The sequence below is a fragment of the Coenobita brevimanus genome, chromosome 40 (genome assembly GCF_032717465.1).
Source record: "Coenobita brevimanus isolate Jiangsu-jjx chromosome 40, ASM3271746v2, whole genome shotgun sequence".
Taxonomy (NCBI): Eukaryota; Metazoa; Arthropoda; class Malacostraca; order Decapoda; family Coenobitidae; genus Coenobita; species Coenobita brevimanus.
In genome coordinates this window covers 37,206,638-37,221,968 of record NC_136993.1, presented here as the reverse complement: position 1 = coordinate 37,221,968, position 15,331 = coordinate 37,206,638, and the positions used below count along the sequence as shown (strand labels likewise).

The window sequence follows — 15,331 nt, the reverse complement described above, 5'->3', positions numbered from 1 at the left end:
GTAAAATCTGCTTCCAAGAAATTAGGTGTGCTAAGCCGACTCTGTGCCTTCTTAACCCCTGCACAGTTGTTGACTTTATACACTGGTTTTATCCGTCCCTATTTGGAGTACAACTCTCGTGTGTGGGGAGGCTCCCAACATACAGCTTTTCTCAATAGGGTTGAGTCAAAGGCTATTCGTCTCATAACTCTCCTCTTACTGGCTCCTTTCCTCCTCCAGTCTTTCAAATGCAGTGTTTCCAGGCATCTTGAAATGACTGGATCTTGAATTTGGCTATCTTTTGTATTGTTTTTTCTTTATTCTTGGAAGGGACTGTTTTGCTGGCTCAGCCTTTGGTTCCTTCTTCCTCCCATAAAAAAAAGCCTGACCACGTGCCTCGCCATGTTGGCCTGCATAACTTCGTGTCTCACCACGCTTGCCTGCCTTGCCATTTGCCTAACAACATGACCCCGCCTCATCACCACAGCCAAGTACATCCAGGTATGCAGGTGCAGATACGCGGCCACGATCATTTTATGGTTGACAGACATGTGCCCATCACCTGATTTCGCCATCTCTGTCACCACCAGGATCACCATCACCAACATCACCATCATTACCACAAACACTTGCCTCAAGTGATTATTTGCCTAATTCACCACACAGCACCTTACTAGGGGCCGGGGAAGGGCACGGGGCAGGCCACATGCATGGCAGGTCACATGCATGGCAGGCAATGCAGGGACCATGGGTAGGTATGTTTGAAACATTCCCTTGCACTGCAACATCCACTCCTGTTGATTTCTTCATAGCTTTTTTTTTTTTTTTTTTTTACCACGCCAGTGATGGATTTCACTGTAAAGGAAATCAGTGCATTCAGGGAATACTGCTTCAATTGGGTGAAACCTTGCACCTTAATGAAAGTGCGAAAATGAAGGAGTGGACAATGACGAATGTACGTGAGATGAATGTTTGGCTTGGACTGACTATGTTGATGCCTCCCATTAAAAAAAAAAAAAAAAAAAACATTCATGACTACTGGTTAGTGGACGATATTGCTTCAACACCTCTGTTCGGTAAGTATATGGCACGGGACAGGTACCTCGACAGCCTCAGATACCTGCATTTCTCTTCCAACATGGGCCCACATCCAAATGATAGATTATGGAAAATTCGCTCAGTTTTGGAAATAAAAAAAAATTTAGATCATATTTCAGACCATTCCAGAAAGTTGTTTTCTACTGGTCGCTTGTTGTGTTCAGATGTCTTGCCTTCATACAGTACCATCAAACAGACCAGTTTAGAATAAAGTTTTGTTTTGTGTGACTGCAAGACTAGCTTCGTGATAGATTTTATTGTGTATACAGCAAGTGATGTGAAGTTATCGAAGGACGAGCCCCATGGCACTCTGGCTAAGTTAAGAAGAAGCTCATGGACAGGTACTTCGGTGGCAACCATATCCTTTTTACCAATTACTACATGGCACCAAGTCTTGCAAAGTACCCGCAAGAACAAAAAACTGGATCATGTGGCACTGCCCTTGCTAAGAGGAAACAGTGGCCATCCTTTCCCAAGGGCAGCCTGAAGGGGGAGTACATGACCTTGAAATCAGGCAAACTCCTTGTTATTCTCTGGCACGGTAAGTGGAAGGTAAACGTCCCCTCCACGGTCCATGAAGGTAAGTTGGTAAACACAGGCAAGGTCGATAAAAGAACGAGGCAGCCAGTCTTCAAGCATGATGCAATTATCGACTATAACATCAATATGCGACTCGTCAATGAATTTGATATGCAGATTGGCGCCATCGACTGTCTGAGGCGATTCTGTAAGTGCCGCAAGAAGGCATTCTTACATGTATTTGTGTATAGAATGCCTTCATTCTTTACAAGCAAATAACACAGACAAGCACATCCCTCAGACAGTTTGAGGAGGATGAAATTCACGGCCTTCTGGAGCGATTTGGCCAAGTAGTGCCTGCTGGGAAATGGAGGCAGAGTGTACAACAACTGCCTGACAGGCTGCAGAGTAGGGACTACCTTAGTAGGCATTACATGGAAGTGCTGCCTCCAACACCTGTGGGCAAAGAAACCTTCCAGCACTGATGTGTTTGCGTAAATTCATCGCACCAACCACAACAATGCCGTATGACGAGGTGGTGGTGTGCTGAATGTCGGGTGGCACAGTGCGCCATCTTTATCTATGAGTTTCATTCAGAAACCGAGTTCGAGAAGTCTGGGTCATATGTATAAGTTAGTGTTAGTTTATTACATATGTATTTGTGTAATCAGGAAAAACGTTTTTACTGCTCTGTGTATATTTTTGTGAATAATGGAAGCAAAAAGGTTCTTTCATGATGAAGTTAGTGCATTAATTTTTTATTAAAGTTTTCATGTATGTACATATTAGTTATGATGAAAAGGTACAAATCACAGGAATCTGTTATAGTGATAAATAGTTTCGGTTATGGACAGTACGTGAACTATTTTGTTCACAAAATTTTTTTAAAAGTTTTTGTAGTAGTAGTAGTAGTACTGGCAGTATTTGTTGTAGTAGTGATAGTAGTTGTAGTAGTAATGGTAGTACTTCTAGCACTGGTGGTAGTAGTAGTAGTTGTAGTAGTGCCAGTTGTAGTTGTAGTAGTGGTAGTTGTAGTAGTAGTTGTTGTTGTAGTAGTGGTAGTTGTAGTAGCAGTAGTAGAAGTTGTAGCAGCTGTTGTAATACCCAAACTTCTAGCACAGCAGTGCTAGATTCAAGTGACAATGCAAGCCAAACATACATCTGTGTGTGTGTGTGTGTGTGTGTGTAAGGCGGTGGTGGTGGAGTGGCAGTGAGATGAGTAGTTGCATGAGCCTGTACCTGACCAGCCTGCCTCAAGGTCGTTGCTATGGTTACCAGACTCACAATAGCAATCACGCCACCCTTTTGAAAAATCTACACAGAGATGATGTTTTTGATCGACTGCGGTGTTCTTGAAGTGTTATTATTGTGGAGGGCTAGTACTGTATAAGCCTTAGTTTTGTCACCGCACCTCTGCCACGCATATGAACATTGGCCAAAAAACAACAAATATTGCCCCTTTGCCCACTCGCTCTCTCTGACTACAACCACTTCATGGACAATCTGGGTCCATCAGCTTGAAGTCGAAGATTGGTGAGTATTACAGTATGAGACTTAGTTTTTTTTATTTCTGGTTTAGTATTAGCTGAGATATGAAGGTTTAAAAAAGATGATTTTCTCAGAAATGCCAGGCTGGGAGAAGGGTTGGCGGGAATAATTGCTGGACGCGATGAATTAAGAGACAATGATGCGATCTTAGAAACCAAACAAATTCTTCAGATTACCATGTTTGAATTTCATAATGGCTGGGCTAACAGGAGTGACATAACTGACCCTAGATTTATATACGAGGTATCTGCTACATATCCAGTAGATAGCCATCTATAGCCATTTTCTCCTTTGCATCCAATAACATTTTTTTTTTCTCCTCCAGACAGTTACATTAAGCACTGGGAGATTAGGTATAACCTTCATTTACCACTTCAAAACAAAAGAACTCCGCTCATCCATCATCCAGTCCTCTTTTGCCCCTTCAGGAGCATAGGGACCCGAGGCTAGGCTGTTCAGTCCCCACATATGAGGCGAGGATGACCAGCCTCACCTAACCCTGAATGGCCCACAATAATTTACATCATCGGTTGCAAATCATTGCGGGCCCTATCCCGTTGGAGCATCTTAGTCCAGCAAACTATATTTACCACCTATCACAGTAAATGGTTTCCTGAGTCACAGTAAACAGTCTGGAACGTCACAAAACAGTCTTCTGAAGTCTAAATGTAATCGGCTATAAATAGTATGCAGAACTGATAAGAATAATAATAGAATAATGGGGGTTATGTTGAATCCTGCCCATTCGACCAGTTTCAAGTCCATTCAGAGTACTGTACATCCATTTTTGTCAGTTTGCCTCAGCTTTAATTTGATCTACTTTACTTCTGCCATAATCATAGTAAAACATGTAATTTAACCAGTATTTGAAATATACCAGTGCAGTTGTATCAGACAAGTTCTGATTGGTATCTTTCTATACAGGTCTTGCTTACCATGCTTTGCATCTGTTATTAATTTCGTAATCTCATAATTTCATAGGAATTGTGCCCATTGAATGTCAGATAGAAGGATACATGCCATACATAGAATATGTTTATTTACATATAACATAATACAATATTTGTGTGTGACCATTAATTAGATATTTATTCTGTTAGTGCTCGAATCAAATGTAACTTTTATAGGGATTTGCGTTTCTCATAAATTGGTATCTCTAATCATTTTTTTCTTTGATACTGTTTTTCGAATTTTGTCCCAGTTAATGGAATCCGTAATAGTGTTTGGGTAAGTAAAGGCGATATATAACTCCTCCTGTTTGAAAAAATCTCATACTAGATTTAGAAGTAAGATTCACTCATCAGAAAAAACTCAGGTACATAATGGTGAAAATTTTTAAAACAATAATGTGTATTTACTTGTAGCTATATGAAAACATATTAAAAGGATCAGTATGTGAACAACATCGCATTTTAAGAGCATACGCTTCCATGTCAAGGTTACAAAAAGCATAACTGGCCGGGGCAGACTGATACTGATGCCCATAAAACGGATCAACGGAAGGGGCAGTAAAATTTGATGGTAGGATGTCTTGTATGTTTGTTTTTGAGGATCGCAGGTCCCCCTCCTTCTGCCAGTGTCTCACCCATCGCCGCACTGTGGTGGCACTTGTTCCCATCCGCTCCGCTATGGCTCGAAAGGACAGCCCGCCCATCCACAGCAGCACGAACGTCTCTCGCTCAGCAATCACAGTTTTGCGGTGTGTGCGACGGTGCTGCATGATGTCTGTGTGTGAAGTAAAGAATGCATAAAGCCGTATTCATATATGTGACCAATCCAGTGACGATTTCTTGGCAGATGAGATAAAATATTAGAAAATTAACCCAACTGGCGATCTTAATTCCAGTCCACATTATTGTCCATCTGTAGCTGCACATACCGTCAATCTATCACCATGGATGCGAGAATACATTTGCCGTGGGATTAGATCTTGGGAAAATAAATCGAGCAATTTTCTAACTTGGATTTGGAGAAAGCAGGGTGGATAGAAAAGAATTGTGGAAAATATTAAGAATATATGGAGTAGCTGGGAAGTTGTTGAATGATGTAGAGTATGTATGATGGTGCTAAGGCTGCAGTGCGTGTGGATGGTGAACTGAGTGAATTTTTCTCTTTGAAGGTTGGGTTGAAACAGTGATGTGTCATGTCTCCGTGGTTGTTCAATCTGTAAATGGATGGGGTAATAAAAGAGGTACAAGGTAGGGCAGCGGATGTTGGAGTGGCCTTGGTGAGAGAGGGTAGTGTTTGGAAACTCTTTGTACTGTTGTTTACAGATGATACTGAGTTGTTGAGTGAAGACGAAGGGGAGCTGCAAGGCTTGGTGGATGAATCTGGGAGAGTGTGTATGAAACGGAATCTAAAGGTGAATGTAGGGAAGAGTAAAATGATGGTCGTTGAAAGAGGTGAAGTCAGTGAATGTACAGTGAGGATGGATGATAAGGAAATGGAAAATGTGAGTACGTTTAAATACTTGGGTAGTGTGATGAGTAAGGATGGAAGTTTAGAGGGTGAAGTGCTTGAAAGGATACAACAAGGAAGAAAGGTTGCTGGTTCCTTGAAAGCTGTGATAAGAAGCAGGGAAGTGAGCATGGAAGTGAAAAAGTTACTACATGACAGTATTGTGATACCAACTCTAACGTACGGAAGTGAAGCTTGGACGTTGTTGGAAGGACACAAGTCAAGAGTGACAGCAGTGGAAATGAGTTATTTAAGAGGAACCTGTAGAGTCACATGGAGAGACAGGCTGACAAATGAGGATATAAAAGGAGCGTTGTGGTGTGGATGTGATAGGTAGCGTTAGGAGGAACACACTGAGGTGGTTTGGCCATGTGGAGAGGATGGAGGGTGAGAGACTGAGGAGAAGAGTGTATGTCAGTGAGGTGGAGGGTGGGAGAGGGAGGGGGAGGCCGAGGATGAGATGGAGGGATGGAGTGGAGAGGTATATGACAGAGGGGTGTGTGAGTTGGGAGCATGGGAGCAGGGCAGTGAAACGGCGTGGGACAGGGCGACATGGAGGCGATTTGTTTGTGGCAACCCCGTACGGGATTGAGGGGGTCTGGCAATAGATAGATAGATAATTTTCTAGCTGATTTCTATTTATATGTCTATAGTCAGACGCCTCATTTCCATAAGGGGTGGCCCCAACAAATTGCCTCCATATCACCCTCTCCCCTGCCATCATGCTACCCTTCCCCCAACTCACCCATCCCTCTTTCATATACCAATCCATTCCTCTATCTCGTCCTCGGTCTTCCCCTCCCTCACCCCATTCCATCCCACTCACATACACTTTCCTCGATAGACTCTGAATCTCCATCCACTCCACATGGTCAAACTACCTCAGTGTACTTCTCCTAATGCTTTCTGCCACATCCACATTCACACCACAATGTTCCTTCACTCCCTCATTTGTCAGTCTGTCTCTCCATGCAACTCCAAATGCTCCTTTCAGATAACTCTTTTCCATTGCTCTCACTTATGACTTGTGTCCTCCTAACAAGATCCAATCTTTGTTTTTATATGGTAGTGTTGATATCACAATACTATCATGCAGCGAATTTTATACTTCCATGCTCTTTTCCCTATTTCATATCATTACTTTCAAAGAACTAGCAACCTTTCTTCCCTGTGGTACTCTTCCAAGCACCTCATGTTCTAAACTTCCATCCTTACTCATCACAACCCAAGTAGGTAAATGCTCTCACATTATCTATTTCTTCACCATCCAGCCTCATTATACATTAATTGATTTCATTCCACTCGAAGACTAATTTTCTTCTGCCCTACATTCACTTTTAGATTCCATTTTTTACACATTCTCCCAGACTCATTCGCCAAACCTTGCAGTTCCCCTTCACCTTCACTTAACAATACTGTATCATCTACAGACAACAGAACAGGATGTTTCCAAATGCTGCCTTCTCTTATTAGGCCTGTGCCAACATCCACTGCCCTACCTTGTATCTTTTTTATTACTCAGTTCACGTACAGATTGAACAACCATTGAGAACTGACACATCCCTGTCTCAGTTCAACGTTCAGATAGAAAAATTCACTCAGTTCACCAACTGCATGCACGGCAAGCTTAACGCCCTCTTACATACTCTTGATGGTATTTAACAGATACCCTTCTTCATCATCTATTCTTAATATTTTCCAATTCCTTGTCTATCCACTCCGGTTTTATACTCCCCCCAAATCCATGATGGCTTTTTTCCCTTGTCTACAAACTTTTCCACAAAACATCGTAGAATGAATATCTGACCTACACAACCTCTTCCTTTCCTAAATCCTCTCTGTTTTCCAAATAATTCCTCTGTTACTTCCCTAACTCCATCAGTAAGGATCTTACCATATACTATTTCTGTTGCACTAAGAAGATAAATGTCCCTATGATAACCACACACTTCTTTTTCCCCCCTCTCCTTTGCACAGGTTAATAATTATACCGGACTTATAGTCCTCTGGGACTCTACCTTCCTCCCAGGCCAATCTGCTCTTCTCCCATGTTCATTCAGTTATTCTTTCCCTCGTATTTCATCATTTCACCACACACCCCATCAATTCCTGGGGCTTTCCCAATTTTTGACATTCTTAATTGCTTCTGCTACTTCCATCCTACTGATCTCTTCCTCCTTTCTCATCTCCCTCCTTTTCCCAGCCACATATGCTCGTGTTACTTTCATTCTCTTTGTTTAGCAAGTCCTTAAAGTGTACTCTCTCTCTCTCTCTCTCTCTCTCTCTCTCTCTCTCTCTCTCTCTCTCACCTTTATTCCCTTCTCATATAGCAATCTACCATTTTTATCCTTCACTCCCCTACTACTTTCTTGATCTCCCTCTCCAACTGTCTTTACCTTCTTCCAGAACATTTTCTTATATTCCCTCCATTTTACACTCATTCCAAACTCCACATTCACACTGCTCTTCCTTTCTCTATTAATCTTTTCACCTTCTCTTCTCTAAATATAACTGACCCTTTTTTCTCTGCACATCCTCTGCCGCTGCTTCCGATCACTCACTATATGCTGTTTTCTTCTACACCGCTGCTTGTCGTACATCTTCATTCCATCATGATGTTCCTTATACCCCCCTTGCAACTTCTCTTTACCTCACATGCCATCTCACACGCTGCACAGATTTTTTTTTCTGTGAATACCTTTCACACACCTTTCACCACTATCTGCTCTAACTCATATTTACCACCTTTGCTCTTCCCCTTTTCACTCATATTCTACCTTTTTTCTTCTTCCTCTTGCAACCTTTTAGCCCTGTTTGTATGGACTGCTGCCTCCTGTCCTTCTATTCCTCTATGATCTATTGCATTTGTACCTGGATGTTCTTTACCACCAAGTGGTGGTCAGAGAGTCCACTTCCCCAACCACTGTATGCTCACACATCCAGCATGAAACTTCTCAGTCTTTCATCCACACAAACCTAATCAATCATTGTCCTCCGTTCAATCATTTCACCACCCACCCATCTCATAACTCACCATGTATATCTATGCCTAAAAAAATGGGTATTTGGTATTACCAACCTCCTCCCCTCACAAACGTTGTCTAGAGCACTATCATTCTCATCCACTTCTGCAGGCACACCCCACTCATCAACTATTCCATCCACCTGCACACGCCATCCATTTCCAGTTATATCTCCAATCAAAAACACTCTCACTTGTCTGAAACTTTTCTATGTACTGCATGCTTCCACATTTTGCCCAGAACTCTTCTTTCACTCTGCTCGCATGGTCTTCTATTGGCTCACATACACACAGAATCACCTATGCTTGTATTCGTACTTTCAGGCTTACCCACACACTCCCTGAAGCAACTGATCAATACTTTCTTATACTGTCCTTCCATCGCTTACACACAACAATAAATACACCTTCCTTTGCCCTCTCATTCCCACCAACTCCCACACACATACCCTATCCATATTCCCACTCTCTCACACTCTCGCCATCTCATCTGGTCTCAGTCAGTCCACATATGTCCGTTTTTGCATCCTTAAGCACCTGGACAATCTCTCTCTCTCTCTTTCCCCATATCATTAGCTGATTTGCACATCATAATTTGATGGGTCATGGAACCAACGGATGAAGCTTCTCTGTCACTAAAAATCTGACTGCATTCTCAGATAAAAGTGCAGAGTTATCCTTCATGTGCCATGAAATCCTATTTTGTCCCATCAGGTGCGTAATGACCCGGGACTAAACTACTCAGACCTGGCATGAATGAAAACTAGTGACCAGCAGTATGCCACAACAATCTCTGAGATGTAAATCTTTACTGGCAACCTGTGGTTCGGCCATCTTAACCTGCTAGATGACCAGGCATCATTTCGTTAGGCCTATATGGTTACTACCCAACGCAGTACACGGTTTCAGGGTTAGAGAGATTTGTTAGTCATATTACTCAGTGAAGAGTCACTTGAAGGCAACACAACATCAAGTAAGTGGATGATGGTTGTCTTCATGTACCAGTATTCGTGTTGTCGATATATCAAATATTTATAAAACGGAGAGCTGAACCAAAGGACACTTGATAATGAGTGTAGCCTATACACTGAAGAAATTGTAAACGATATTAAAAGAGTAAAAGGCAAATGCTGCCGTAATTAAACACTTACTATATATATATATATATATATATATATATATATATATATATATATATATATATATATATATATATATATATATATATATATATATATCAAATGCCAGCGCTGGGATGAACATCTTCTTTATTTATCGTAACCTTTCGGCTTTAGCCATCATCACCCTAAAAAAAAAAAAAAAATGATATCTTAGATTTACCATAGAGAATAAAAACTAATGATATTTAGATTTCTCAGTCAAGTGAACATAGAAGTAAATTCATAAGAAAAAAATAAATAAATGGAAAGGATGTGCCTTACCATTTAACATATAGGTCAGCAGTCCGTTATTATGTAAGGGTAAAACGTGGGCAAGTTAAATCCTTAAAGCACCAAACATGGTCTAAAAAAATGAAATTAAGCTTTTATAAAATGCTTAATTTTAACTTCTAGAGCCATGTTGGGCCTTTTAAGTTTTTAACAGTTGGCCACATTTTTAACCATATATATTACCTGAATGCTAACCTATATGTTAAATGGTAAGGCACATCCTTTCAGACATGGGGTAATCGTAATCGATTGTAATCGATTACAGACTTTTGTGTAATAGTAATTGCAGTCGATTACTTAGGTATTTCTTTCAAAGTAATCGTAATCGATTACTCTCATATTGTAATCAGAAACATGGTTACTTTTACGATTACAAGGCCCCAGATAAGTTATTCTTCCGCAAATACTCGTCAAAATTAAAATACTGGAGTTCAGTGTCAAACAGTCAATATACAGTACACCATAAAAGTCCATAAGTAACATGAAAACAAAAGTGAATTGTAGGTTATCACTTAGAAGCTTCCATATAATATCCTGCCTAAGCTAGAATAATATCACCTGGGAAGATCTCAGTTGGTAGAAAAGTTAATAGAATCAAAGGGTCAAGGACAAAGTGAAAAAAAGTCTCGGTGCTTGAATTATTAAAACACATTTGCATTGCAAATTGGCAAAAAAAATAAAGGAGCAATTTACTGGACATAGCACTGTAATGTATATTTTTATCAAGAGTAACAGTCGCCATAGGTTCTGCAGAGCTTAACCCCATGTTCTTCCTTATGCAGGCAATTCTTATTAAAATGATTTGCATATAAGATATATATCCCTAGAAAATATCAGTTTTATATTACCGGACGATGTTTTTGCTTTAAAAAACTAACCAGCTATTTACTTAATGTCGAGTATAAAAGAACCGTGCTCATAATTATATAGTGCACTAGAGTACATGTGATCATGATTGTACTCATGATTACTTCTTACGTAATCGTAATCGATTACTCGTACTTTTACTGTAATCATAATCGTAATCGACATTTGAAGTTTGCAAAGTAATCGTAATCGTAATCTATTACAAAATCCCTGTAATCGCCCCATGCCTGCATCCTTTCCATTTATTTATTTTTTTCTTATTATGAATTTGCTTGTATGTTCACTTGATTGAGAAATTTAAGTATAAGTAGTTTTTATTCTCTATGGAAAATCTAAGATATAATTTTTTTTTTTTAGCTTGATGATGGCTAAAGCCGAAACGTTCGGATAAATAAACAATGTTCATCCCAGCGCTGGTTTCATCTTCCTTATTAGACTTCGCTTCTTACCTGGAAAAAGTATTGCTCCTTTATATATATATATATATATATATATATATATATATATATATATATATATATATATATATATATATATATATAAACCAATCCATATACAGATTCAACAACCATGGAGACATGACACATCCCTGTGTCAGTTCAACATTCGGAGTTTATATTTCTGTCTGAATGTTGGATAGAGTCAGGGATGTGTCATGTCTCCATGGTTGTTCAATCTGTATGGATGAGGTTATAAAAGAGGTAAAAGACAGGGGAGTAGATGTTGGAGCGGCCGTCATGAGAGATGGAAGTATTTGGAAGCTTCAAAATTCTTTTGTTTGCAGATGATACTGTATTAAGTGAAGACGAAGGGGAACTGCAAGGCTTGGTGAATGAGTTTGGAAGAGTGTGTAAGAAACGGAATCTAATACAGTAATGTTATGGGTCTTCAGGAAAAATGAAGTCAGTGAATGTACAGTGAGGTTGGATGATGAGGAAATGGAAAATGTTGGTGCATTTTAGTACTTGGGTAGTGTGATGAGTAAAGATGGAAGATTGGAGGATGATGTTCTTTAAAGGGTACAACAAGAAAGTTGCTGGTTCTTTGAAAGCAATGATAAATAATAGGGAAGTGAGCATGGAAGTAAAAAAAAACTCTGTATGACAGCACTGTGATACCAACTCTAACGTATGGAATTGAAGCTTGGTCCTTGTTGGAAGGACGCGGGTGTAGGGTGGGGATAGTGAAAATGAGTTACTTGAAAAAAGCATAAGGATTTACTTGGATAGACTGATTGACAAATGAGAAAGGAGCGTTGTGATGTGAATGTGGATGTGGTAGAAAGCGTTAGGAGAAATACACTAAGGTGAGTTGGCCATGCGGAGAGGATGCAGAGCGAGAGACTAATGAGGGGAGTGTATGTGAGTGAGGTGGAGAGGGGAAGAGGGAGGGGGAGGCCGAGGATGAAATGGAGGAATGAAGTGGAGTGGTATATCAGAGAGGGAGATATGAGCTTTGGGGGGAGGGGGTAGTGAAATTGCGGACAGAGCGACATGGAGACAAATTGTTTCTGGCCACCACTGACGGGATTAAGACGTCTGGCAATACATAGATACGTAGATAGATATACATACATACATAAAGAAAGAGAGAGAGAGAGTGTGTTTTCTGCAAGAACTTGTGTGTGTCATGATTTACAAGAAAAATCAGTTTAATTGCTTTCAGCACAATCATTTGCTTTTAATTGTGTCTACTACAGTTCCATACAAAACCAACAACACTAGAATTTAACGTACAGATTAACATCAGACTATTTTACGTGTTTTTATTGTAGTATGTATTATATTTGAAATAATTATTTAATTTTTGGCTGTCCTGTGGAAGTACTGTCGGGCTATTTTTTTTTTTTTTTTTCAGTAACTACCCCGCCTGACTTACTAAGGCTTCTGCTGTGGACAACGCTGTGTAGGAGATTTCCTGAATCCTCTTCTTCGAAGGATTATTTTTCTCATCATATCTTAACTCCATCAACACACGTAGACGATATTAGTGTTTGTAGGATACACCCATGTTGGCATAGAAATTACTTAAGACTATATTTTGCTTCTTCAATTCCAGGAGTCTCTTCTAACTTGAATAAAATTATCTGGTGATTCTGTAAAGACAATGCTTCAGAAAAATAAATAAAGTTAATTGAAGTGAAAACTTTAGCTTTGTTTCCAGGGGAGGCTCTAAGACCTGAATAAATTCGTCTGGCTTTAGCTGGAAAGCATTGTCATGTAGGCTACTCACTTGGTGTTCCATTAGGCATGTACAGTAAAGGCCCTAGGGTGAGGCGACTAAGGTCAGACATGTAAGGCGAGACTGACACACGCAGGAGGTAAGCCTTTATGAGCCTCATTTTGTTGGAGATTCTTAACATGCTAAACCAACAGGTGCCCATTTGGTCATATGGTTACCACCCAGAGTAATTTCTTGTTTCCTGCGAGAAAATCTTTTGCTTTTCGCTTGCTGTAGAGTCACATGAGGATTGCACTGCATCAGGTGAGTAGACACTCGGTGTCCCCAGCCAACACTTTGGAATAAAACAGAGAGTTTTGAATTCTCGACCCCATTGTTAACCATTCATTTGGAGGACATACTAATATCTGTCTTGCTGTCTACATACAGTTGTATTCAAAAGAGTGGACGACCCTAGTGTGCAATGGTTAATGTATGGTACACATTCAGTCCCAAATAATAAATCTAAAGTTGAATTTAATCACTTGGAGAAAGCAAAAGTTAAATATGGTGCCAATATAATAAGAGTTAACTTTTTCCCTTAAGTGTATTTTTTATAACAGAGTATTTGGCGTTAGCTAGAATGAAATCCAAAGTTGATGATCCTTCCATGTTTTATTCGTACTATTTCCACTCGTTTTTATTAAGCTTAGAAAAATGCACCTCAAACAGGATGATATAAATGTTAGCACAGATTAACTCACTCAATTTGGGATTCTTTCTAAACATAATTATATAACAGTGACATGAATGAATTGCAGTAGTAGTAGTAGTAGTGTTAGTGATCGTAGTAGTAGTAGTAGTAGTAGTAGTAGTAGTAGCAGCAGTTGCAAGCCTAGCCTCTAAACTCAAACCTGGTGGACTGCAGAACGAGGTTTTCTTTCTTCATCATTCCACCATTCTCTTGAAAGAAGGGAGGGGATTGAGGGCAGTTTGTATAAACAGGCAACTTCATCGCCAAGTCATATCAGCGCCACCACTTGAAAGCGCCCCTCTCTAGCATCAATATTAATTATGAAATACATCAAAATAAAAGATGTATAGTACTGTGTCTAAATAAAGTAATTTGGCTGCTGCAAAAACACACATAACTGCCAGCGTACAAAGGAAGCAAACCCACTGAGCCTAAAGATGTCTTTTTCAGTTGGTTCTTGCCATCCTCTGATCATTTTGTTTAGGTAAGGATAGATTTTTTCGAACATGAGGGATTAAAAGCAATCCTATCAACCCCTTCACTACAAGAGGCCTTTCCTGAGCTGCCAATAGCATCAAGAGCTGGTTAAAAAGTACGTCACCCCGGATGCAGTGGGTTAATGTAAACTGTTCTTAGCCTCGTTATTCCACAGGAGTCTATATTTAGCCTTCAGTATGATTAATTTTGTATTAATCAATTCTTGCTTCCAACAGGCCATATTACTTAGCACTGGAGTCAAATTACGAGGTGGGGAGAGCAGGTATAACCTTCCCTAACTCCATTAAAAGACTATCCCCGAAGGAGATAGTACAAATAAACTAAAATAGGTAACACCGAACTGAAAAGGTTGCCACGAATTCTAAAGTATGAAAGGTAGAAAAAATGTATAAGGCAATAAAAATGTGACCAAGAAAAAAATCTAAAAAACACTCCTTCGATGAGTTAAAGAGGAAGGTGATAATGGTCTTGATAAACCCAATTACAACCATTTATCTCTTCCGTTTTCGAGCAACATCGTCGGCTGGTAATAGGAAAGAAAATACGCCCCCAGAATGAAGGGGTTAATTAAGACATCTGCCAACCGTGTGACTGCCAGAAATTCCAGAAGTGATCGGGAAAATTCCGTTTTTTTTTTTTTTTTTCATTTTTTTATGTTGTTCCCATTATATCCACTCCCGTGTAGATTTCTTTGTATTCTCCCTGAAATTCATCGTTAGTTAATTTTCTATTTTTTCTTTTTCCTATGTCTGATATGTCTGACTCTGGGCACAAACTAGGTAGCCCGTTCTCAAAGCAAATGCCACTGACCTTCGCATACTTGTCCTATCGTTACCAGTGTTTGTACCTTTCTCTCAGGGTTCTTGCAGTTGGTCTTACGAGTACATTACCATTATTTCCTTACATTTTTCATCTATAAAAATGCTGCAGATGGTGTCCTATCTTTTAGCCCTCTCACTGGGAAGACGCTTCTGTGCT

At 39.9% G+C, this 15,331-nt stretch overlaps 1 protein-coding gene across 1 annotated transcript in view; it reads right to left on the bottom strand.

Annotated features, from left to right (window-relative positions):
- The window catches only part of LOC145397041 (uncharacterized), a 95,187-nt gene extending 90,323 nt beyond the window's left edge, over positions 1 to 4,864 (bottom strand). Inside the window, exon 1 of the mRNA XM_080270257.1 lies at positions 4,730 to 4,864. Within this exon, the coding sequence (XP_080126383.1) occupies positions 4,730 to 4,864 (135 nt within the window). The remainder of the gene's footprint in view (positions 1 to 4,729) is intronic.
- Between the last annotated feature and the right edge of the window lie 10,467 nt (positions 4,865 to 15,331).